General features: G+C 53.8%; 5 protein-coding genes across 5 annotated transcripts; 1 reads left to right on the top strand and 4 right to left on the bottom strand.

Annotated features, from left to right (window-relative positions):
* Positions 1 to 493: 493 nt before the first annotated feature.
* Positions 494 to 6,384, bottom strand: BGZ61DRAFT_518937 (ankyrin repeat-containing domain protein). The gene is made up of 2 exons (XM_046252376.1): positions 2,003 to 6,384; positions 494 to 1,956 (listed from the first exon to the last, which is right to left on the bottom strand). Exons 1-2 carry the CDS (start codon positions 6,154 to 6,156, stop codon positions 669 to 671), a joined length of 5,442 nt encoding a protein of 1,813 aa, XP_046103434.1. The 5' UTR covers positions 6,157 to 6,384; the 3' UTR covers positions 494 to 668.
* A 1,874-nt stretch (positions 6,385 to 8,258) lies between these two features.
* Positions 8,259 to 10,291, bottom strand: BGZ61DRAFT_354547 (uncharacterized protein; the record flags this gene model as incomplete). Its single annotated transcript, XM_046240621.1, has 2 exons — positions 8,259 to 9,710; positions 9,764 to 10,291. 2 exons carry the CDS (start codon positions 10,289 to 10,291, stop codon positions 8,259 to 8,261), a joined length of 1,980 nt encoding a protein of 659 aa, XP_046103433.1.
* Positions 10,292 to 12,055: 1,764 nt separating this feature from the next.
* On the top strand, positions 12,056 to 12,588 carry BGZ61DRAFT_454142 (uncharacterized protein). Its single transcript, XM_046246168.1, has one exon. It carries the CDS (start codon positions 12,171 to 12,173, stop codon positions 12,522 to 12,524), a length of 354 nt encoding a protein of 117 aa, XP_046103432.1. The 5' UTR covers positions 12,056 to 12,170; the 3' UTR covers positions 12,525 to 12,588.
* Positions 12,589 to 13,961: 1,373 nt separating this feature from the next.
* BGZ61DRAFT_454141 (uncharacterized protein) lies at positions 13,962 to 15,898 on the bottom strand. Its single transcript, XM_046246167.1, has one exon. The coding sequence runs from the start codon at positions 15,685 to 15,687 to the stop codon at positions 14,197 to 14,199; it is 1,491 nt and encodes a 496-aa protein (XP_046103431.1). The 5' UTR covers positions 15,688 to 15,898; the 3' UTR covers positions 13,962 to 14,196.
* Positions 15,899 to 16,559: 661 nt separating this feature from the next.
* On the bottom strand, positions 16,560 to 19,675 carry BGZ61DRAFT_547636 (SNF2 family N-terminal domain-containing protein; the record flags this gene model as incomplete). Its single annotated transcript, XM_046255364.1, has 10 exons — positions 16,560 to 16,931; positions 16,985 to 17,125; positions 17,172 to 17,471; positions 17,520 to 17,582; positions 17,637 to 18,147; positions 18,211 to 18,315; positions 18,366 to 18,546; positions 18,595 to 18,672; positions 18,725 to 18,900; positions 18,948 to 19,675. Coding segments are annotated over 10 exons (2,655 nt in total), but the record flags the coding sequence as incomplete, so codon positions are not given.
* Positions 19,676 to 25,245: the final 5,570 nt, after the last annotated feature.

Raw genomic sequence — 25,245 nt, 5'->3', positions numbered from 1 at the left:
GCTACAAGACGCTCACCGAGGGCACGCCCGTCTACCTGCACCCCAGCTCTGCGCTGTTCGGCAAGCAGGCCGAATGGGTCATCTACCACACGCTGGTCCTGACCACCAAGGAGTACATGCACTGCACCACGGCCATCGAACCCAAGTGGCTCGTCGAGGCGGCGCCGACCTTCTTCAAGGTGGCCGGCACGGACAAGCTGAGCAAGCGCAAGAAGGCCGAGCGCATCCAGCCACTGTACAACAAGTTCGCCGGCGAGGACGACTGGCGGTTGAGTGCTCAGAGGAAGGGAGGTAGAGGCGGCGGCGGCGGCGGTACATGGGGTTAATGAGATGCCATATTATGAGATGGAAGAGCCAAGAATGGGATTGGCGAACTGGATTTTCCGGAGTTTGGGAGTTGGGATATGCTTGTGTACATCCATAGGCTATAGCGTAGCCGCCATCAATGTAACATGTCCCTGGTTCTTAGGAATCAAAGTCGCCTCATTGAAATCGTCAAAAAGTGAATATCATTACTTCATTCTAGCCCCGATCCCTCACGGAACTTCTACGGTTCCTATCCAAACGCCGAACCTCGTATCCATCAGCATTGATTGCTACCCAAGGGCCATGCCTATATCACAGTCTCCAAAATATTTGCTGAAATCCTCCCATTCCTTGTTATCCAATTATTCAACCAGCGTGACGTGCACAATCTTATTGGCAAGTTTCTTGCGGATCTGCGCAACGCGGCGGAGAACCGCGAGCTTGTCCTTGTACGTATTCCCTGAAGCTCTGATGTAAAGCTCATCAAGCCCAGGGAGTTTGTGAGCGCCCTTGCGAGGACCCGACCATAACTTGGTGGCTACCTCAGGTGAAGCGTCATCTGCCTCCTCGAGGAAGTTCCACTGCTGGTGGCGTCCGACTAGCAACCACCTTATGACAGATTTCTGATATCGTCCTGCCTTGAATACAGATCTGAGGACCCTCTGGCCACGGCTGTTTGTGGCGACGTAGGCGAGTCGCGCGCCGCGGCGGACCAGCAGGCTGACGACATGCAACTGGCCCACGCTGCAAGCCAACATGAGGGCGGAGCCTTCTTCGGAAATCTCCTTCTCCATGTCCCATCCAAAGTTGAGGAGCATTTCGAGCATGGCTACGTCCCCCTTGCGAATGGGCAGACAGGAAGGTTGCACGCTGGCGGATGGATCTGGGTGTAAGATTTGGCTGTGGCACTCTTGTGGAGCACGCTTCAGGACCTTCTTGACCTCGCTAGGTGTGCAGTGACGAGATATGAGCAAGTTGAGAAGCGTCGGTCTTTCGGAGGCGAGGCGGGCAAAGTCGATATCGGCGTTGCCGTTCAAGATGGTCATTCTTGTACAGGGCGTCACGACAATCATCATCAAGGCGATGCTCGAGTTTCCGGGGGAGGTTGCGTACCAGTCCAATCCAAGCTTGGAAACCTCTTTCATGTAGGCCGTGTTCGAGCTCGGGCTCTTGTGCAGAAAATAAGGTAATCCAGTAAACGTCGTGAGGTCAGCGCCATGTTCGATCAAATAGCGGACTGGTTCCATGAGAGAGCAGTCAATGGCCCGAGACAAAGGGGAGGCGCCCGTGTCGTCCCGCACGTTGGGATCGGCTCCGGCCTCGATGAGGATCTTGACCACGGCGAGGTTTCCCCTTAAACACGCCAAGTGGAGGGCCGTCATAGAGTCTCCGTCCTTGGCGTCGACGTCTATCCCGTTTGATATCAGGAGCTGGAGCATGCTTCTCTGTGATTCTTCCGCCGGCTCAAGGGTGGGGCCGAGCCCATCAATGAGTAGATGAAGGGCGTTTGGAAGGGTGCCGCCGGAATACCCCAGCCAATCCACTGAGCTGCGCCGAATGTTGACGACGTAGCGCTTGAGTCTCGTCGCCGTGTTCTCACCTTCAACGTAGTCGGACGCTTGCAACACTCCTGCTTCTTCCACCAGTTTCCTGCAATCGTCAGTATACTGAAGCTAGTTTCTGAGGGGGCACTTACCAATACTCGTCGGCACGCGCGTCGAGGTGGTTCAACAACACTCGAAGTGCCCTTTCCCGGATTTCGAAGCGCTCGCCGTGAGTGACACCCCCAAACTGTACAATTGCGTGAAGAGGCGTGGAGTCTACAAGAAACCATAAGATGCCCTCTGCTAGGTAGGCGTCCAGACACTTTCGAATGAAGATGATGGTGGTTTCGATGAGCTCCGGCTCCTCGTGGTCCAGTTGCCGGAGAAGGCCGAAACACGCATGATGGAGGACGTTGTAGCCAACGGGCCAGTGACTGGCGCAACCGGTAATGAAGCCTCCGAACCCCCCTTCGACGAGCTCAAGCATCATGTGGGTGCAGCCATGGGCGCCGGCGAAACTGAGAAGCGTGCAGCCACGGCAGGGCAGGACAGCAGAGAGCAAAAACTCCTTTGGGACGTGAGTGAGAACCTTTGCAATGACTCCCTCGCTCTGCGAATGGCAGTGTTCTATCAAGTCCGCGAGACAAGACCCAAGCTTTACAGGATCAGGTAATCTCAAGGGCTCGGGTGGAGTGACTCCGAGTTTGTCCGCCACAAATTCACTGATGAATCCGGCTGCGGCGCGACTCTTACTCGATGCGATGTGGATCCCATACCGATCGAGTTCAGTATTGACGCCGACGTCCAAGAGATAACGGAAAATGTCCTCATGCTCCCCTCGGATGGCCAACATAAGCGGCGTGGAACCATTTGAGTCCTGGATCTCCAAGTTTGCGCCGCTGTCGTCGAGAACCCTAACGCAGCTCAGCGACCCGCCCTTGACGGCTAGGTGAATGGGTGCGAGGCTATTTCTGGGAGACCCTCCATCTATATCAAAGCGTAGTGACGTCCGCTCTAGGAGCCACGACAGAGCGTTCGGCCGTCCATTTGCTGCAGCAACCTGTAGCGCATTGAATGTGCGCTCGCCGCTCACATCATAATAGCAATGCCAGTTGAAATCGGAACCGGCTACTTCGGCGACCTTGTTGAATATGTCCACGTATCCTCCCTTGGCTGCCGCGAGGACAGCGTGGTCTCCGTTCTCTGTCAAGGCTGGGTCAGCCCCATGGTCGAGCAACACTAGCGCTAGATCAGGTCTCCTATCATCTATCGCCTCTTGAAGCATAGTCCGCGGGTCTGGCTGACCGGTTGAGACTTGATTCGGATCAATTAGCTTCTGCACCAGTAAAGCCTTCAGTATCCTAAGTGAATGGGATTCCCGACGCAGTTCCAACAAGGCTCTAAAGAGTCTATGCTGTTGATCTACCAGGGAAAGTGGCTCAAGAGACTCTAGCAGTGTCTCTAAGATCGGCCCAATCAAGATGACATCTGGAATGAGATGCTGGAGCAGAGATTTGTTGTACAGGTCTGGTCGTTGAATGTGGACTTTCACGCCCTTTGCAATTAATAACTCGACCAACGACGCTTGGCCACGCCGAACCGCTTGGGCCAAGAGAAGTAGTCCGGCTGTGGAGTCGACAAACTTGGGCCCATCTCCACTCGGGGTAGAAAAGTCCAGGGCATATGGAATGAAAGGGAATTGCCAGCGCTCCCATGACGGACTGGCACCGGTACGATCGGCCATATAAAGAACTGCCCAACTCCCAGTGTCTTGCTCATAGGCTTCCAAAACTCCATGGCTATTGAGGGATGCAAGTGCGGTGCAAATGAAGCTTGACAAAAACAACAGCTGTTGTGGATGTTGGCATGACGGCCCAGAAACCATCGGCAAGACGTTATCGCAAAACCGTTCCCAAATACCCCGACCACGGGAGTCTCGAGATTTGAGGACCTCAGGTGTCAGAAGCTTCTCATAAGCGCTTTCCGTGAGCTTCGGATAACAAGACGGATGAGCCGTTGGATGGGCAAAGGTCGCGTCATTTTGACGAATGTCGAGTACAGTGTTGGTGAGAATTGTCTCTGCCACTGAGGCCCCGTCGTCAAATATGAGACTTGAATCCTTGCACAGCTCCAAAACTCTCTCCAGCATTTCGTTGGAAGCTGAGAGATTGAGGCTGCGAAGGAGTGGACCCTGAGACTTGTCTGGTTTACAGCCAAGCTTGATCAAATCGTCCAGCAAGTCTAGTTCACCCCACTCGATGGCACAATGGAGAAGTGCGGCTGTGGACTCCACAGGTGGGATTGTGTCGTAATCTGCGAGGAGAGTTCTGGCGGCCACTGGCGGTGTTTGTTTCCACCCCTTGGGGAGGCTTCTTAGGCTGTAGATGTACAAGAAGGCATCGTCTAGAGGCGTGCAGCCTAACAAGTTCCTCGTAGCCAGATTCTGTTGCTTGCATGGGTCATTTTCGCGTAGCCATTTGATAAGCTCGGCGTAGTTTGTTGATGCAGCGAGGTGCCATATTGTTCGCCCGTTGTTATCTACGTCGGTCGTTGTAGCGCCGTATTCCAGGACCAATTTTGACAGCACCGGCGGCTCCTCAACAACCATCATTGGGGTACGACCTTCGGCGTCAGTTGCTGTCAAGCTGGCCCCGGCCTTGATGAGGCTGTCAATAATCTCGACATGACCACCCTCGGTGGCCATATGAAGAATGGTGCCTCCAACCTGACGCTCGTCAAAGGACAGGTCGGGATCGAATCTCGGATCCAGAATTAGGCGATGAAAGAGGAATGAATCAGAATTCACAATAGACTCTCGGACGAGAAACCGAAACTTGGCATCTCCAAGGCCAGGCACGCACTGGCCATCTTGCGCACCAGCAAATATAATGCCCGACTCCTTCATAAGTAGGCGAACTGCTTCTCGAAGCTCTTCTGCGTTTGGGTCCTTTTCGGCCTCGGGAGCTAGAGTGAGGTCGAATAAAAAGGTAAGCAGGCGAGAGACCCTAACTTGTGATGCGACGGCTGGATCCCCAAATTTCTCGCGTTGGATGAGTTGGATTATGGCGCCGTCGAGGCCAGCGCCTCTGGCCACCGTGATATTGAAGATAGGGTCATGATCGTTGATCAACGCTGCCCACAAGCTTAAGCCCGCGAGTGACACCTCCTCAGCGTTCTTCCATTGGTACTTGTACCCGCAATCCGCGCCTTTATCAAGAAGCAAGATGATTGTGGCGGCGCGATCCTTACCAGCGTGGTCGCAGTTGAGCAGAGAGGCCCATGACTCTGGCTCTGCTCGTGTTGTCAACACTTTGGGGCCGACAAAGGCACAGAACAAGGGGCTACCGAGGAAGCCTATATCGTTGACGTCGGCCCCTTCAGAGAGCAGATCTTTGCAAAGGCTGGGTAAACCAAGTGCAGCAGCCATGTGAAGTGGCGAGATAGATCCATTGCACAGAGCATCTGTCAGTTCCAGCAGTGACTTGGGTGACATGGCCAAACTGCCAAAGGTGCGAGGATACGTCTCTCTGGCATACTCGAGCACCCATTGCACAAAGTTGAAGGGCCCCGGTTTCTGGAAAAGGGAGCAGATTTGAGATCCGAGGTCTGGCCAGTGAACCTCAGCGTAGGCTGGCCATCGGACTGCCGCCGTCCGATACAGCGGTGACGTGAGGCGACGGGATTGGACATTGGCCATTTCTCCCGCGTACTCCGCCGGCTCACGGTTGTGGTCAGGAGAGTTGAGAATTTCCATCCAAGTTGACAGGATTTTCGGGCTTGGGTCCTCTTTGACAGCGTAAGAACCAGAAAGAGACAAATCTTGAGCGTCTTCGACGCTTTGGTCCTTGCGGCGTAGCCGTGGCGTGGGCTCTTTTCCGAGGACGCAGAAATGGAGATCCACATCCTGAAGGGATTCCGACGAGCCAAGAATGAACCCAAACTTGGAGCGATATCCAATTAGTGCCGACTTGGCATGTTTGAGCCCATCGGGGTCTGCCATTGCGTGCAAGGTTTGGAGAGCCTGGACTAGGAGCTCGCAGCCGTCGACTGCCGGCCAGCTGGGCCGCTCAGCGGGACCAGACGCATTGGAAACATCCTCTTCAGTTCCTTGCAACTCAAGGATGAGCTGTTCGAGGCTGTAAAGGGATCCTCCGAGCAACCGCAGCTCAACGACCAGGGCCTTGAGGTCGTTGTTGTGTGTTGAGGTGGAGGCCTTGAGGTGCTTGTTGATGGTCGAGCACAGAGCAAACGTTGAGTTCTTCAACGAAACAATCCTCTCCGCCATCTTGGGATGCGCCAGGGGCATTTCAGACTCCTGGAGATGGGACTAATGGACGGAGCGGGAAGCAGTTGAAAGGACAGCATGAGGCTGAGGGCTGCGGCTGAGAATGGGGCTGAGACCGAAACAGCACGCTGTGCCAAGCAATGAGGGACAGAAGCACGCCAAAAGAACCAGGGAACGAAAACAATCCAAGATGATACTGAATTTTAATAAATGGAGGATTAATATGCTCAGAGGAATGCAGGAGTTGACGATTATAAGGTCAAGGTGGTGAAGCTATCGCCAGGGCTGAAGTCGAGTAGAGGTCGATGCCTAGAACGGGCACACGAAAGACGCTTGGACCACACAGTCCGAAATGACGCTAAACACTATGCGAAAAGTCGCGTCTGGTGGAAGATGACTAGCAAGTACAGTGTGAATGTATTCACTGCCCATTCAACGACACCATTGTTGTCTGGCATTCGCATAGAGAGCTCCAAAGGGATAGCTCCCATATATTGAGTCCGTCGGGCTCGGTAACATTTCCGTTGGAAGCTTGGGACGTGCTTAATTGGAAGCAAGACCCACTTTGCAAGCTCAAATCCAATGGTCCGGACGAACAGCGAATGGAGAAGGATGTCGGTTGAGTAGGACCCAGGAGACATAGAGCCGCTCAAGAGCCAGACATACTCACCAAGAAATACGGAGTGCTCTTTTAAAAGTCTTGTCCAAGCGCTAGTAATACCACATCCATTTATCCCTGTCAGTTACCTGACATACATGAAGCTGGCTGTCACAGTCTCGTTAGGTTATCTGCTAAGGCCGCGGTAACTTCAGGGGTAGTAGGCGCTGCTGATCAGGATCTAGCGGTTGCTGCGTGCTGTAACCTGCTATCCTTCAGGGCTTATGGAAATCAGGAAGTACTTAGTGTACTTATCTACCCTAATGATTAGTTGACTTACTAGCGTTATTTTTCTTCTCAAGACTTTAAAAGGGCCCTCCTTACCTATTCAATCATCGGATCCTTGCATTCCTCAAAACAAGTCACCAGCTGCGTGAGCCCGGGCTCGTGCTGCGAAAAGTGGCGGAGGCAACAACTCCCGGTGTGCCGGGCCAGAACACGACGCTGCTCCCGCGGCTTGGGGTTCAGGCCCCTCCTCGGCAGAGCGAAATGCGGCGGCAAAGACCACGTCAACACACCTAGCGGTGGCTGTGGTGGCGGCGGAGGCGTGTCCAGCCTGGCGGGCTCGCAGTCACCGGGACTAGACATGTTTTCAACGAGTGCGGAAAGGCGGCCGGATGGAACAAATATGCGAGCGTATCGTGTCTAAAAGCGCCAACCGCCGCATGTAAATCGCCATGTATGCGCGACGTCCCAATGCCGAAGCTTCACCTTTAACCACCCGCCGGTGCCGATCCGTCACAACGCCTGGGAGCAAAAAAAAAAAAAAAAAGGATGGCTTTCCCCGTTATCCACAGCGACGGGACCGAACGGACCCCTGGCGAGCTAGGCTAGTGGCAAGGAAGGGGGGGGGGGGGGGGGGCTGGCCTAGCGGAAAAATGCTTGAACTGAGCTACTGGGCGCCGCATTCTGGTAGCGGATTTATTTAGCGAGCCAGGCCTTGTTACTTGTCGGCGTTGGGCTGTCTTGCAGCTTGGCACATGGCAGAAGCGCTAGGGAGCTGTGATATGTGCACAATCATATGCAAACCAACTCTGAGTTTGGCCGTGCATTGCGTTAGGAGGCAACTGTGTTGCCTCTCGGAGCCTCCGGGGCTGAGCTGGAGACGAGGAGGAGCATGAAGCGTGAAGCATGTGGGATATGCCGGTTCTGGTGGCTGTCAAATAATAGCATGTGCAACCATCCGTGAACCCTGTTGGTCAGATCATCTGTATCAAAACCGGGGGCATACAATCGCCTGCATCATGAAGCAAGGCCCAAAATCGTGATATCCAAAGTCGAGCAAAGTGTGAATGTAAATTACCCAAGCAATACAATCGTGGTATCATTCTACCCTAGTTAAGTGGCCGTTAATTAAATACACATATCCTTACACCCAGCCAATGCATTGTACAGCAGAAGAAAAAATCCCAACTCCTCCCAGTTTCATATCCGTCCCAGCGCATCATTGATCCTTTTTCTCTCGTTACAGTGGTGAGATGATGAGCACGACGTACTTGACACGGCCGTCCGCGTCCTTCAGCGGTGACCAGTGGCTCATCATCTTTGCGGACTTCTTCTCCCGGCTCGTCTCGCCGCTTTCGCCGCTCATGACCCGCGTCATGTTTGCCCGTCGGGGGATGTGGTTGGTGAGGGCCAGGTCCAACGAGATGGACTTGCCGTCTCGAATGACGACCTCTCGCACCGTTGACTTGAAGGCCTTAGTGACGGATGGGATAGTCGCCTGTTCGGCCAACACGTCGAATACGTCCTTTTGTCGAATGGCGTCGGCAGCCATACCCAAATCCAGTGCGTCCACCATGGCCTGCGAGAAGAAGGAGATGCTCAGCTTTGGAGGATATCTCATCTCCTGGTCGAGAGGCATGGCACCTAGAGAAGCGGGATACGAGGGGACGTGTTCGAGGATCATGTATCGAGAATAAGGCGTCGTCATCATATCGGGAGGTGTCGATAACCTCTTGAGGACAGTGCGAGTGCTGTACGTCTTCTCCAAGGTTGGCCCTGCGGACGACCGTGGCCTATCCAAGCTACGCCGCGGGCTCAGTGGCGGCGAGAGCGGGGGTGGGGGAGCCTTCTTGTTGAACGACTTGAAGAAGCTCTTCTTGTGGGCCTTGGCTTGCGAGTTTGACTTGACGGTGGTCAATTCGTCAAGATCCGGTTCGCTCTGTAAGCCCTCGCTGGGCCAACGGGGGCTGTTCTGACTGCTCGTCTTTTCCTCCTCCACAGAGCCGTAACTCAGCATCTTGAGCACCTCGTCGTTGCTCTCAATGTTGGAAGACACATCAATCTGGGCTCCCATGTAGAAGCGCGTCTTGCCGGAGGCATCCTGAAGGGGGCACAGGTAGAGCAAGTTCCAGAATGGCTGTCCGTCTCTGCGGAAGTTCAGAACCAGTTCAGAACACTCATCTCCTCGCCAGATTGACGAGCGTAGGTTTGCGATGGCCTCTCGGTCTGTCTGAGGTCCCTGAAGCAATCGGCAGTTCCGTGACATGACCTCAGCACGGGAGTAGCCGGTGAGGTCCTGAAATTCATCTGACAAAAACACAATGGGGTTCCCGGGCTTGACGGGATCGCTAAGACAAAAGGAACTCTTGAGTCCCGGGAATGGCGATGGAGGGCTGTCGCCTTCGGACTCGGAAGATAAGGCCACACTGGTGCACAGTGACAGCTGTTGCTTGACAAACGCAGGGAATATTTCCCTGACGATCCTCTGCTCAACATAGGCCTTGGACTCGAGGAACATGTTTTCCAAGCTGGGGATTAATGAGGTCGTCAGGTGCTTGATGTTGGTGTTTAGCGTCTTTGACAAGGGTGTGGGAAGGTTGATGGGCGAGGTGGCCGTGATTGATGTATATGAGGTGGAAATGGTTGCCAGCTGCGCAACGACTTGCTCCAGCGAATTAATGTAGTCGCGAATCTGGGGGACTCAGGTTAGATGGTTTGGGGGCCGAGAACAAGAGCGCAACTCACCTTGAGCAAGTACTCGACGTTCTGCCCAACGCCGCGACTGGCTGCAAACTTCCACAATTGCGCGGATGCAGCAGGGTCCTTGATAACCATGTCAAACATGTCGCGACCAACAAAATCGGGGATGGGCAAGTCGGCAGAAGTGTCGGAATCGGTAAATGTGACGCTGGAGCGCTGGCTGGACGTGGTTATCGAGTCGATGCTCCTCAATCTCTCGCCTCCGTTGGCGGCGAACATTGCGACTCTGGGCGATCCATCCGGGTGGTAGTCGGTGTACTGTCGCAAGAGGTCCTCGTTGGTATGCAGCGACAATCCCGAATTGCTGCGTAGGCGGTATGCTGAGAACTTGGCACTCTTGGGACGGGTGCCATTCTTGGAGCGCAATGTGGGCGAAGTGGTTAGGCCGCGGAGCGACGAGCCAACCGACTCGGCATTGTTGGTCAGAGTAGACGTCGTTGAGCGGCGTCGCTCAAATTCGGCGAAGGGCGGGACCGGGGGCTCAAAGGTTCGGAGAGAGTTGAGGGTAGGCATTTTGGCTTTCTACCTGGACGGCTCGCTGTGCGATGTCTCGAGATGTCTTGTCTCAAGGTGGGACGGCACGGGAGGATGGGACGGACGGGAAGGTCCTGTGATGGGTGTGACACGGAATTCTGGCGGCCCAAATCAAGTCGCAACGGTTCCACCAAGTGACCCAGCGCAAGGGGCTCAGCGTGTGAGAAAGATTGAACAGGCTCGGGAGCGAGCGAGGAGGAATGCGATGCGACAGGTGGGTTAGTGTTTAGACGGTGATCATGATGCCGCGGGGGAATCAAGTCGCAAGTAGAAGGATAAAGACTCAAAACAGGCAAACAAGGCCGTTTCGTTTGCGAGGGGCTCCCAAGTGCGATAACTAAGACAAAGAGAAACCCAACAGCGAGCAGACAGAAGAAGAGTCGACAGCAGAGAGCAGACCAGACCAGATCAAGCTCCAGCGCAAGACCCAGCAGCCCACGATCGCTTAATAGGCCGGCGTGGGAAAGGTGGGAAACGGTGCTCGCGCGCAATGGTGTTCCATAGTAGCATCGACTGACTCGCTCCAAGCGAGACGGCCCATGGCCCGGCATGTCGACGAGTGGAGATGGACCGCGCCATGGGCCAGCCAGCACACGCTACGAGCTTGCGGGGGCGGGCCAGATCGACTGTCACTGGCGGACGACGACTCTGTGGTGAGTGTCAGTGAGCACCCGGGAGACAGGGAGACGGGGGTTTCGGTCAAGCAGACAGGGGGGGAGGCAGCATAGCAGGAGGAGTCTGCAGCGATTCTGCAGCGATGCCACCACCACCAAGCCACCTTGGGCGGGCCTGGCCGGGAACCCAGCTCCCAGCGCACCCGGAGCCAGGGTAACGCAGTCGGGGCAAGTCAGGACAGGCCTGGCGCAATCCCGGGCACGTTCTGGCTGAAGCCAAGGAAGCCAGGGAAACCAGGGGTGGCCGCCGGCTGTTGGCTTGGACCTTTGCCTAATGCGAGACTATCGAGATGGCTTCGTCGGCCCTTGCCCCTGGGTGGTCAGGCCAGCAGCTTGCGGGTCGTTCCAGAGCGGGCGTCTGGTGGCTGGCATCCGGGGCTAAGTGCGTGGAGAGCTAGGTTGGAAGCAATCTACGATCGAGAACATCGACCTGAAGAGCTCGTATGCCGTAGGAAGTGTGTTGGTTGGGTTTGGTTTAGGTGGGTTTAGTTGGTTGATGGTGCATCTTCAGCTGGCTAAGCTAGGCTGCTCAGTGCACTGTGCGCGCGCCGCGCTGTCGTCACTCACATTAGCGCAGTCGCACACTGTACGGTCCCGATACAGTAAATTGTACCTATCGCGCATCAGGAACCTGCTTGTGCCCGCTAGCACTGACCTGTCCTGTCGTCGATCTGGCGCGTCTCCCGCGACAAAAAAAGCAAACATGCACCTGTCGAAAGCGTGGCATTACCGAAAACACACGGCAAAGTGCCGCTGTTTGGCTGATTGATTGCTTGGCTGTTCGACCGTTTAGCCGTTTGCCCGTTTGGATGCCATCATTCCTCCCCCTCCGCGCCGCTCAAATGGCCTGCATACACTTTGACCCTGGCCAAGCCTAGGCCAAGAAAGTCACAGGACATGCAACTAAAATCACCCAACGCAGCCCCGGGCTTGATGCAGTAGCCGCTGGTACAGAGTACGGAGTCCATGCTAATCTGTAGAGTCAGTACAGAGTCAGAGTCAGTACGGAGTTAGTACGGAGGACACACCAGCTGAAGAAACGGAGGCTACGGAGCGGCCAGGGTGGGCCCCAAGAGTCATTCATCATTCATCTGAAACATTCCGCCCCAATTGCCCCGGAAGAATTGTTCTGCTGAAGATACTAATCCCACATACCGGCCGGCCAAGGCCCAGGTCTACGGTCCATGGCTTTTGTGGCTATTAGCCTTGGCTGCACGTCAAGGATTCCGGTCCTTTGCTTTCCTCCCCCCTGGATCCCCCTACGCCCGGAGCTACTGCGTAGCACTGGGCTGGATCCGCCTGCAGAGACTTGTGATATTGCGATATGGCTGCTGAGCGGTCAGTGCCGGTGCCCCGTTTCATCGCCCCGGAACTCTCCTTCAGCTGTTGGCCGTGGGCCGCTCAGCCACACACCGGTTTCCCGATCCTCTTTGCTCCGGGCCTGGGGGGGCTTGTTATCGACAGTATGTCCGCGATGTGAACCCGGCGTATCCCTGCGATGCCCGGTTGATTGCGATGCCTGGTTGATCAGAGCCTGAGCTGAATCGCTGAACGGGCGGGAATAGGGTCCGTTGATCGTCTAGTACGTACGCACAGTCTCATGCCCTACCTGCTAGTCCCGCGATCGCCCACCACGCGGTCATGCACCGACCGTCCTGATCGACGCGCGGGCTATCAATCCAAAGCGTCAAAGCACAACCACACACACAACCACCCGCATACATGTTACGTTGATGTGACGCTGCTATGCGTTGGTCGTCGTCCTTCTCGGGCGCCGCTTTCGGTGTCAGCAGCATGCCGCCCCCCTGAATCCCCGACACCCAGGTCGAGACTATCGCCCATCAGGTGCTGTGTCCGTCCCGACAAATCGGCGAACCCTGTCGTGCCGTCGTTTCAGACCCGGGATGCCATGATGCGAGAGGGGTTTATTAGAGAGGACGCAGTACGTGGAGTCGTGGACCCGTGCTACTGCTACTACGCCACGAGGATCGCCAGGTTGCGTTTTCGCCTGCTCTGTTCATCTCTTCTAGAAGCTCTGGAAACATGCCCTTGCCCATCGTGGCCAATCTCTTCCCTGCCCGGATCCCCTGTAACCCATGTTTACTGTTGCATCGCGCGACGTCAGGAGACTTGCATGTCCTGTCCTCCGGCTTCTGGCTTACTACGTAGCAATCTCGCAAGGTCATCCCCACTCGGTCCTCTCAAGGCATTTCGGTTGATGAGAGATGTCTCCCGAACTTTCCGACCGAGTCGATGTGGTCCATCTGTACTCCATATTAATGGTACATCTTAATTACAGAACTTCCTACATATAAAACACAACCAACCCAACACAGCACCCCGGTCTATCAGTGCATGTTCCCCGTCGTGGGAAATCCTCCCAATCCACCACATCCATCGCCTCCCAAAATACGAATGTACTCACCGAAACCTTGACCTTGCACCTCTTGCAGTTCATGCCGGTTTTTTTGCTTTTTATGAAAATAGCGTATCTTACAGCCTTCACCCTGGTGTGCTGTACTGTGCCTGTTGGTCGGTGTGTACCCCGTACATTAGGGGCTTTTCGTTCACTGAGCGGCCGGGCACATGCCAGCCTCTTTGCGTTGGCTGCTGATCACTTACTGTCCTGTTCTTGCGGCATGCGATTGTCCATCAACGCCAAGAGATCATGGCTGAGGGTCAAAGCAACACCGGTCAAGCGCACGCCGGAAATAAACCCCCATGCCGAAAAGATACCCATTAATAACCCAACTACCTCGGACTCCATTCGGGGAAGCTGTCCAAGTCAGCAATTACGCGTGACCAACACGGCCAGCATGACAGCATAGCAGCTATCCCCAATGTAGTCACTCTGTAAAGTCTAATAGAGTCCGCTGTTGTGAGCTATCGCAAACGTTTCGAAATTCTCATTGCTGTCGCTTAATTCGCGACGAATACGGGACGGGGCGCACACCCACTCAGCATCTCCATCTGAACGACTGTGAAACCAACAATTCTGCATACCAAGTGTGATTTCAAGATACAAGCGAGCTCCCTAAATAAGATTTGACAAAGGAAATGAAAGGCATTTGCAACAAGAAGACGTGAGTCGTCTTACGGTGTAGGGGTGGCCCTGGTCTGTCCAGACCGAATACCAGGTCCAAGGACCCTTCAATGCCCATCTGCAAAGACACATGCGTCATCCACCAAAGAAAGAAAAAAAGATATCAATCAGTGCTGTTCTGGGATGTACCCGATTGACCCAGGCCGAGGCTCCGGAGTGGAAGCCCTGTAGCGCATATAAGCCGACCTCCCTTGAGCTGACGCCGGAGGATGTTGAGGCGGCACTGTTGGTACGGACCCTCGGGTAATAACTCCCGGGTTCGGTCCACGCGATGGATCTTCAGATGAAGGACGCAGAGGTTGGCGATTGATCAGCGACGGATCAGCTGCAGCCGAATTTGACGGCAGAGAATCCCGGTCTGGCACTGCTGAGCTCCATTGGCGAGATGAACTACCTGGAGCTGTCTTGTTCACGTTCAGTGGTGGGGGAAATGCCATGGGCTCGTAGCCATATCCTTTCTGGCTGTAGGACCTTCCGAATATTTGAACACCTAGCGAATTCGAACCAGGGTTGTCTGTCAGAGACTCGGGTGCCTCTGTTGGAGAGTCGGGCTCTGGATCAGGGTTCGTCACTCTCGACGTGGATTTTCGACATTCTGGCATCTCTTCGGCAGGGGGATCGTCTTCTGCTGAGGAATCGTCTTTTGCAGGGCGAGCGGGGGTCGTGAGTCCAAACATGGCTTCTTGACGTTCCGATTCCGTCATCGACACCACCTGCTCTCTCGCAGAGGGATCGTCTTTCGAAGGAGGACCATCGCTCGCAAGGGGATCGGGGACTCTGTCGTCGGGACTCTTCTGTTTCTCCGGAACGCCCGTGTCCTGGCGTTCGTCATCGTCGCTGCTACGACGTCGCATCGTCCGCTTCGTGCTCCGGTTGTTCTTCCAGGTCGACACTCTCGCCCGATAGTGCCAGAATACCAACACCAGTAGTACAACAACAACGATCACCATCGAGATTGCAATCCCAGCGGTTTCCCCATTGTCCAGTCCATGACCACCATTGCGATCGGGACGCGGAGTGCTCGATGAGGTGCCCGTGGAGGTCGTCGACGTTGTCAATGTGGATGTCAACAAGGTAGACAAAGTCATCGAAGCCGATGAGGTTGTTGGAGCCGACGAAACCGTGACACATTCCATGAACTTGTCGGCATTCTCCTCAAGATCGCTCAGACGAGCAGCCTTGAGAGACGCATCAGGGCAGCTGCCTTTCTCGCAGGGATCGACAGTGCAGCATCCGATGAACGGCGGCGTGGTCCCGGCACAGATGTACCACTGGACCAAGTAGTTGTCGCTGACACAAGCTTGTCCCGGGATTTCAGCATAGGCGTCCTTGTCGAACGTCGCAGGCTGGAGGTCGTCGTCAGGGCAGACACCGTAATCGGTCTCGCAAGGGTTCGATGTGCAGCAGCCGATGAAACGGGCCGGTTTGTGCGCACAGATCCAGAAGTCGCCGCCCTTGGGACAACCAAGACCCAGGTTGGGAACGGGTTCGTAGTCGTGCATGTTGAAACAAGACTCCGAGTGGAGTGTGAAGAATGTGGTGTTGAAACAAGACTCCGGGTGAGTATGAAGGGTGTGGTGTTGAAGCAGCCTCTTCATATGGACGGCAAGAGACCATTTAAGTATTGGGAGACTGGGAGAAAAGTCCAGCACAGAATTCGAACTCAAGAGGGGAATCCCATCTCTTCGCCTCACTGTTGGGCTCTAGACCCCTGCTCGCAGCATACTTCTTTGTCCTGCATCGCTAAGCAGAGTTGTGATATCCAGTTGGTTGGGCGTTACGCCACAGCCAGGAAACCCAGAGCTAGAGATGCAGGATGTTGCCATGAGGGAGAGCGGTGAGGTGTTGTCGCCCTAGAATAAATGATCAATCTGAATTGCTCTCGTCGGACTCCGCCGGTGGCTGGGTGTGTATTGATGGAGGGATGAATTCTCTGGTGTTTGCAGCGTGGCTGATGGGCGGTGTAGCGATATGATATCTCAGGTTTCCTATTAGCTTGTTACTTCATGAAATCCAACTATACTCACATCGGGAGTGGCCTTGGTCTGTATTCCATCTGGTTCAAGCATGTGGGCTGATCTGGACAGCCGTTCTTACATGTACGTAGGGTAGGTGGTGTGGCTTCCCCGTGTCACAAGTCCCCCATCTCGTCTTTTCAGCATCAAATATACCTGCTTGACGCGAGTGAAGAAAGATAAAGCAAACTTGATAATTTGTGTGCAGCTAGATGATGTGAGCTAGGTTGCAAGAATCTGACTGCTGCCCAAAATTTGGGGAACCCATGGCGTGCCACTCATGGTGCCCTCATGACTGTGATCCCAGAAGAAGGAAATGGTGAACTGAAAGCAACATCCTCGTCTCCCGAACTAAAAATGATTTCAATGATGACCTCGTGTGGCAAACCGCATTCCAGAAGCGTGTCTTGTGCTGTCAAGACCCCAATAATACAATCACACTCGAGAGCACCTGCTCAAGACTTGGCCTTGCGAGCATTGCGGATAGGGATCTTGATCTCCTTCCCTTCGGAAGGCTTCTTTTCCTGCTCCTTGGGTGAAAAGAGCGCATCGAGTTGCTCCTCGGTGAGGCTGGCGGGCGTATGCCCGTCATCCTGAAGCGCGCGGTCCACGATTTCCGATTTTTGCTCTTGCAGCATCGCCATGTGCTTGTCGATCTTGCCTTCGCTCAAAATTCGCACAAGATACGACGTCTTTTGTTGGCCCATTCGAACAACTCGGCCGAAAGCCTGCTGCTCCTGCGTCTTGTTCCACCATGGATCGACAATGATGACCCGGTTGGCCACTGTAAGGTTGAGGGACTGGCCACCGCATCTCATCGATGCGAGCTAATCAAGTTAGAATCCAACTAGATACTTTGGTGTTGGGTGGACTGGCTTACTAGAACCGTTGGCCCGTCCTTGTCTTGGAACGCCTGGAGAGCCTTTGCCTTCTGGTGCGACGTAATTGCCCCGTTGTAATAGACAAAGCTCAATCCTGCTATCCCCATCATTCGACCCAGAGCTTTCGCGGTCATGATGAACTCAGTGAAGACTAGTCATTCGTTAGAAGCAGGCGATAATTTAAACTCCTGGAGACTTGCCGATAATTCTGTCGTCTGGCGCTTGCTCTTTCCAGGTCATGATCACTGCCATAGTGGCAGTCAACTTCGAGCTTGGGGGCATGCTGACGCCCGTATCTTTATCACAAGAGGAAATGAAAAATGAATTCCTGCTTTCATCGCGCTTCACTTGCACACCATTGCTGTCTCGGCCAGCTTCTGTGAAGCGAGGGTCCTTACTTGCATTTTCATGGATGAGGGCCAAAGTTTTCACTGCCTCGCCAGCTTCAAGTAGCGCGGAGCATCCAGGCACACGGCACTTCCGAACCTACAGAATATTAGAAGTTAATTCCGAGTTGAGTAATAACAGACTGACCGGTTTATTCCTGTCATCACGAAGCGCTATGATAAGACATGCCTCGCAGTAGATATGCTCACACTATTCTCGTCAGTCAATATGTCTGCACATATTGAACCATAAAAGTGTACTTACATTAGAAGCCCGGGTTGGTCTGAACAGGTCTTTTTCCTTAGTGCAGCCAGCACAGCCGGCATTCCTTACCAAGAGTTCATTCTCCACCAGGTTCAGCAAGGCTCCCATGTTGAAGCTTCCCCCAATTGCGGACGGGCCCATCGTTTCCAGGTTTCGCAAGCCCACGAGATACTTTGACAGTCCATCTGCAAAGACTTCACCCTCTCGAAGTTGCTGGAGGATTGGAGTTGGCACTTGCTCACTAAGACGGGATTTCATCTCGAGAATACTCTCCATCTGAAGCTTCTGTCGGAACAGCTTCTCCAAGTTGAATGGGTGAGATACTGCTTGACGAAGACGCTGCAATCGAGCCCTCTGAAGGAATCTGATAGATTTCTTTGCGTTGTCTTTCTGCTGTTCGTCAGCTTCATCTTGTTTCGTTGTAACTTCGTCCGAAATCTTCTGCTCGCCAGTTTCTTCCTGCTTGACTTGGACCTTGGCAATCTTCTGTTCGTAGTGTTTGTCCACAACGCTAGAACAAAAGTCAGTCACAAGTTTTAACACGAATCAAAGAACGAGAAAGAACCTAGCTTACTTGTAGATAGCTTGTTCTTCTTTCGAGAGGGGGACCCAAACATCATGGGTCTGGCTGTCTGGGAGATCAATCATGCGATGACCCAGGAAGTCATCATTCATAGTCCTAGGCAATTAAGCTTAAATAATCCAAGGAAATACCGGGGGACATCGTACCGCCTGTACATGATGAGACTGATGAGCACATCGAAGTTTCCATCGGCATTGTCCTGCGTCACATTAGAGACCAACCATATTAGTATAAGGAGGTAGCTTGCCTGAGAAACATAGTTTCGTTTGTACTCTCTCAAAGTTCCGGTAAAATTGCACTGCAGAAACTTGAGGTAGGGATAGAACTCTACACGGTGTGAGAATGATGGCCTTCGCCTTGGAGTGCTTGGCATACCTTCGATCCTATTGGAAAGGGGAGTGCCGCTCAAAGCCCAACGAAACTTGGCTGTCAGTTCCCAGCAAGCAATAGCCGCTTCAGATGTCAGTATTGGACCATGTGATATGTAACTTGGTGAGGGACGCACTTAGACTGGTGTGACTTTTGATGGCGTGAGCCTCGTCGAGGATCACCCTGTACCAACGAGCCTGGAAGAGCACACCCAGCTTAGCACGCTTCGAGTCGCCAGTAGATTTCCCCTTGAGCGCTTTAGTTTTCTCCTTGTTGCTGAATTGAGCGACAAGTTCTGAATATGTTGTGATCCTATTGGTGTTAATATTTTTACTGAAGTGTCTGTTCGTTGTACTTACACAATCCATTGATTCATGCAGTCCTCTGCATCCCAGTCTAAGGATTTGGAGTAGACCACGAAGCTACCGCCTCGAGATTTTGCGCAGTGCTTCCTGATCTCATTTCGCCATTGGGAAGCTATGTCTTGGTTTGGCACAACGACCAGCGTGGTCTTGCTGAACTCATCGATGTCCTCAGCTGAGGCGGGATTTCCCACGATGGTGTTGAGACTCACGACTGTCTTTCCGAGGCCCATGGTGTCACCTAGCAGGCCACCATGAGGCGCCGTACGTGCCCACTCTCTCTTCACCATCCACGCAGTAGCGGTTTGCTGGTAATCCTTGAGGGGGGTCTGCATACCCTTGAGGAGCCAGTTTCCATCGACAGCTAAGACTTTCTTGTAACCGAAGATCTGAACAGCCTGTCTCAGATCCCTTTTCTGCGTTTTCGTATGTCTGGTGTCGCGGTCTAGAGGAATGCTTTTCAGGATCTGAGAAAACTGGCTTCTGTGTGTGGTCGCCTGAATTGAGGGTATGGCGGAGGCACTGGCATTTCCAGCGTTGGCATTGCCATCGCCTGGTTGACCACTGATCGTTTGCCTGGGTGCATCTGGCTTTTTGTGTGATGAAGAGCTGGAAGTCTTTTGCACTTTTCGAGAACTCGGGTTCTCCTCCTCTCGTTTGCGCTTCTTTTCTTCCTTGGCGTCTTCTTGCTCATGCAGGCGTGCGACGAATTCGCGGGCAGTCTTGACCACGCGGCGGGGCTTCTTTTTCGAGGGAGTAGTTTTCTTCGTCTTTGGGTTCGGTTTTGAGGCTACCTCGTCCCAGTCCGTATCGTTCTCATCGTCCCCTGGGCCCTCTCCCGAATCAAGGTCTGAGTCGGGCTCAAAAGATGACTGGCCTCCATCAGAGATATCCGACAAGTCCGATTCAGTGTCGGGCGAGGACCCTCGGGATACCAGAGAGACACTGGAGGAAGACGCTACAGGATCTTGCTGATGGGGAACGCTCCTCTCAACGTTTGGTTCAGAGTTGATAGAAGGATGTGATGTTGATGTGTGCTGGGGGTTCTCGATCTGGGATATCGCTCCTACGGCGGTGTTCTGGCTGTCTTCCGTCTTGACGCTGACAAGGACAGGATTGCAAGAGGGCCCAGGAGCTGAGTCCTTGGGAACACCTTCGTCTTCAGTCTTGATCTTTCTCCAAGTACAAGGATCCCTTCGTTCTGGAGAACCGGGTTCTACGCTTCGAGGGGGAGTCGCATCCATCTTTGGATGGGTGCCTGATAAGAAGTTAGAGAATGAACTAGGATAAAGTTGAGAAAATACAGCAAGTGCGGACTTTCAGTAAAAGCTACCTCATGAAACTGGGTCTTTCGACAAGACTGAATGGCTCAGAGTGAGGCAGAGTTGGTTTGGCGTAACCAATCGTCGGCAGAACAGGATAAAGATAATGGTTCAGAAGGGTACGGGGTTGAAGGTGGGAACGGAGGGAAGGATTGCGCCTTGAGGCGCTTCCTCGTGGAAACACCTCTGATGCGTGAATGTTGAGGCCTCTGGGTGAAGCTTGTCAAAGAGGAAGATTCGAAAGAGTGAGGGGTGTGAGGACGAGAGAGGCTCGAGGAACGGGAAAGATGTGAGGAAGAAAGGGAAGGATCACAGAGATGTGAAGATGTGAGATATGGAGGAGAGGGAGGATCACAGAGATGTGAAGATGTGAGATATGGAGGAGAGGGAGGATCACAGAGATGTGAAGATGTGAGATATGGAGGAGAGGGAGGATCACAGAGATGTGAAGATGTGAGATATGGAGGCGTGAGAGATGGAAGAGAGTGAGAGCGAGGTGAGGATGGAAATGAGTTAAAATACTGAGTTGGTAGGTGTCAACAGTGAATCACAGCGTGCTTGCATACGTGCGGGGGAGGCCTGAGCGATGCATCTCTAGCCTCCGTTCTCCGTTCTGCACTTCGTGAATATTAGGCTGAGCAATGAGATAGCCTAAAGAATTGGAGATTCCTCCATGGCTGCGAGATAAAGGAAATCATTGTTTAATATGGAAGCGCTCCCAAGAGAGGAGATACGCCTCTCGAACATCTAGCCCTCGGAGATGAAGCCATCGTTATATTGAAACATCACATTCAAACTAAACAAACAAGGTATTTGGATTCTTTTTAGCTTTATTCAATATCATCAGGTAGATCAACGCCGTGCGGTATTCTCAAACAGTAAAGACAAACAATAAGTGCTACGCCCAGCACTAGGAGAAACAGTAACTGAACAATAAGAAAGCAAACAAGGTATTGTTGTTGTATTTATCTCAGGTTGTATCAGTCTCCGGACACCTTCTCTGTCTATATCCATCGTACAGTCGTAAGCCCACACTTCTCGTCGTCTCTTAGCAGCCGCCGCCACCGCCACCACCACCACCTCCATCACCGCCTCCTCCTCCACCACCTCCATCGCCTCCATGATGCCCTCCATGTCCTCCGCCGCCGTCACCCCCAAAGCCCCATCCCGAGTGGTGATGGTGATGGCCGTGGCTTGTGCCCTGCCAGCCTCCATAGTATGTCTGGCTGGTCGGTGCTACGACGGGCCTCGACTTGACTGGCCGGGCGTTGTAGCCATACATATTTGCGCTGTGCTGCTTCTTTCGTCTGAAGTGAGGGAGACACATGGTCGCGGGATGTGTAGTTTCTGAATGCTGGTTGCTGAATTGGCACTGGGCCTTGCGTGATAGTTGTTCGCTTCCTGTGCTTCCGAGTTTGGATCGACCAAGTGTAGTTGAAGTGTCGATGAAGTTGCGATGGGTTTGGCTTGTGGGTCTGGTTTGTGTCTACCAGATAAATTGACTCGATGTGCGTTGGGATGGTTGAATCAATGAGGGATCAAGTGGAGATGGAGAGTTGGGAATCATGAATGAAGGCCGCTGTCTGCTCTATATATCTCATCACTGGCCACAATAATGGCGGAGTGATTAGGTTAGGTCAGCGTCACGTTCTCCTGGTGGTCAGCCTGCGGCATCAGTCACATGTCATGTTCCCAGGTTCTTCCTCGCCCGAACAGTGAGTTGCGTTGACGAGATTGGCCATTCTGGAAGGTTTCTAGCCTGGCGATCGCCAGTGCACCGCCTCGAACGATGGATGCGCGAGGGGGATCAACACCAACACTGCCTCGCCAGGCACTGCCGTTAGTCGCCCCAGCCTCAGCTGCCCGGCAATGAGCGATGCCAAATGGCAAATGATTGGATGGGTCGCTCTTGATTGAGGGCTGTCCTCATCGCATGGAGCTTTCTCGTGAAGGAGTCGCTGCATTGCTACTGGGTTGGGAGTAGTACGATTTGCCTAAATAGGCAACATTATGGCGATGTTGGCGACCTAGCGTAACCGCCTTGCAGCAGCCCCAGCCATCGTGGCCTTGCTGTGGCTAGCGAGGCAGCTTTCATCGGACATGCATGTGAGATCTGCAGCGAAATTGCGTATTCATTTATGCCAGCTTGATTCTTCGATTATTGCGGCTGGATAACTTAACATGGATGCGCCCATATGGTTGCCTGGACGTTACACGGGGCACACGTTTTGCCAAAGTCTGAAGCCTTCGGTGGCTGCAGTATGATGCTGTCTCTCCGCCTGAACGTTTTCGGGGTGAATCAGAGAGGTATGAGAAGGCTCGCCAGCGCACCATGTTGTGTATGAGAACCGTTCTTTCAATTGGCGACCTCCAGACAGACGGTGGTGCATATCACGCAAACTTCGTCGAGACTGGATCTCAGCTGAAGATATCGAACGATTCCCAGACAAGCATTTGCCACCCTGAGACCCCGAGATCCAGATCGGGGTATTTGAGGCGCTCGCGTGGAGGTTTGGTTCCGAGCGGACCAGTAAAGTGTAATAGGCCATTGAGCGCACGTCCAACGTGCGAAAGCTAAGAGCGGACGCCAGGAATGACAGCTAAGCTATCGAGATGTAACGTCGGTGATAGGCTTATTTCCGTCGGCGGCGTAAGAATGCTAGAGGTGGCTCGCCCAAAAGGGAGTCTGGGTTTGAGACCATGGACGCGGAGTCTTGCCGGTTGCCCCCTTTGGCCACGTCCACACCCTCTCGCATTGACTGCAGGGCGGCCCAGTCATTGGAGCACCCGAGACAGGTAAGAGGCTTGCCTTTGAGTTCGTTTGACCGACAGGATGGGAGGAGATCGACCGAGGGCAGTGGGAGACCAGCCCAGCCTGATTCAGTCAACGTTCAATTAGCATACGAATGGATTCATGAAGCGGGCCCGTCTCTGCGGCCCAGCTGCAGGTGGATGCAGTCTCGGACGAAAGATAGATAGGCCAGACTGATGCAGGGCGGTAATGTTTGCTTTGCGTATATGTGGTTGCGAATTGCAGAAGGGCCTGGAACTGGAATCAGACTGTTAGCTCAAGCATTTGTTTGCCTGCTACTCGAGATGTTGGATGGGTGGGGAGGCATGCCAGACATGGACGAGTTGGGCGGTCGGGAAGGGTAACCTTTGGTAACTGATGATTGTTGCTTTAAGCCCATCAAGTTTATCATTTGTTTGTCTGCATGTTTGGAAGGGCGGGCTCCTGTAGATGGCTTGATGCTATTAACAAAGGGCCCAATGTGTTTTGTAGCTTTCATCTGGCGCGATGGACAATGTAGATCGGGGAAAAAAGCGCTCTGGCCCCTCACTTCGTGCCATCCTGATGTCCGACATTTGTGGATACATTAGATCAGTGGAAATGTCCGCGTCGTCTCCCTTGCGGCAAAAGCAAGGCGTACACAAAATAAACGACCAGGCACCCGCCTCCGCGGCACCTCATGGCAGTTGGCGGTTGGCTGCTCAAGAGCCTCCCTCCCTCCCGGTACTTCTCCCGCCTGGCGTCCCCTCATGTGCGAGTGTGGGTTGTGGATGGGGATGGCGGTGGATGGGGAACTGTGGATGGTTGAGGATGCAAACGACCCATAGGCCGTTCCAGCCAAGCGCGTCTTGGTCTCTGGATGGTCTCACAAATTCAGAGACCTCGTCCGGTCTGTGCGTAGCGGATCTGATCAATCATTTCTCTGATGGACATCATTGGGTTATGGACGATCACTTCTCTCAGATCTCCACTCACGAGCCTCGAGACGGTCCTAGCACGCGGGGTGGGCGTCATATCGTCCGCTCCTCAGTTGGTTTGCTCGGCCGCCTTGCTCGAGTTGGTAGCAGAGTGTCACCGCGTGGAGATCGGTCGTGATGTGGACGGTCAGCCACTGCATCGAGCCCCATTGCTAAAGGGCTGGCGTCGATGTGGACTCTTTGGGGTCATGATGGAGGTCCGTAGTGGCCTTGTCTCGGGGCATCATCATGTCGCGTTGTCTCAGCGCCGAGTGCCGTCGTCTCAGTGACTCCCTCCCTCACTCCATCACTCCCTCGCTCTTCCAACTGCCTCGCTTCTCGCTCTTCGCTGTCCTTCTCGCTCCCTTCTCACCGCACGTCATCGTCGTCGCCGTGGAATGGAATCATTTGGCGCCTAGAAACGCACATACGTAGGTAGGTCGCTGCACCGCTGCCATTGGGCTCTTTCCACCTCGCTTCCTTCCTCGCTTCCCCCCTCCATCCCAATCTCTACATTTTATCCGTTTGCGAATGCTCTGCCTGGTCGAGACCGAGAGCTATTCAGCGAAGCGATCCGCGGAGGTTTGGAGTTTGGAGTTTGGGTTCCCGTCTAGGAAGCACCGGCGCCGTGATTAACCTCGCACCTTGCCGATCCCGGAACGAACTCGGAGCCGGACATCGACGAAGAGGCAGGAACGGAGTTGAAAGTCAAATTCTTCATTACGCTCCTTCCTCTCGCCGTCTTTAGACCGTCGGCCGTCTCACTCCTTCCCGGATTGTCAAAGCCCGAGACCTTGGCTCTCCCGTGAACCATTCCTCGACATCTCCCCGCTACGCCCACCGGCGCTTTGCCACGAGGTTTCTCTCTCCGCCAAACCAATTCGTCCCACCATGTCCGACAGCTTCAAGATTCGATCCCTTCAAGCCTGAGACGAGGAGATACCAGAGAACCAGAGACGAAAGACGAAAGACGAAAGCCGGAACCGAGAGATATCCAGACACCCAGGCGATCAGTCGCATCTTACACCCACCGCCCGCACAACTGGCGACGACGACGAGGACGAGACATTTGGAACTGCACATTCCTACCACTCTGAGCAGGCTGCTCCAGCCAGGCCTTAGATACCATGTCACCCCAGTTTCGCTCCCAATTGCTATCGCCGCTCTCGACGAAAGGGCCCGACCACACTTCAACACACGACACACGATCTTTTCACAACGAGATC

The sequence above is a fragment of the Ilyonectria robusta genome, assembly GCF_021365365.1.
Source record: "Ilyonectria robusta strain PMI_751 chromosome Unknown BGZ61scaffold_12, whole genome shotgun sequence".
Taxonomy (NCBI): Eukaryota; Fungi; Ascomycota; class Sordariomycetes; order Hypocreales; family Nectriaceae; genus Ilyonectria; species Ilyonectria robusta.
This window is presented reverse-complemented; position numbering and strand designations above follow the sequence as displayed.

What these genes read in the sequence shown, in the direction of transcription:
- BGZ61DRAFT_518937 (XM_046252376.1), bottom strand. Translation starts at nt 6,156, where the DNA reads ATGCCCCTGGCGCATCCCAAGATGGCGGAGAGGATTGTTTCGTTGAAG. An exon ending in GCGCGTGCCGACGAGTATTG is followed by an intron (nt 1,957 to 2,002) that starts GTAAGTGCCCCC and finishes TGACGATTGCAG; the next exon opens with GAAACTGGTGGAAGAAGCAG.
- BGZ61DRAFT_454142 (XM_046246168.1), top strand. Translation starts at nt 12,171, where the DNA reads ATGGCTTTTGTGGCTATTAGCCTTGGCTGCACGTCAAGGATTCCGGTC.
- BGZ61DRAFT_454141 (XM_046246167.1), bottom strand. Translation starts at nt 15,687, where the DNA reads ATGAAGAGGCTGCTTCAACACCACACCCTTCATACTCACCCGGAGTCT.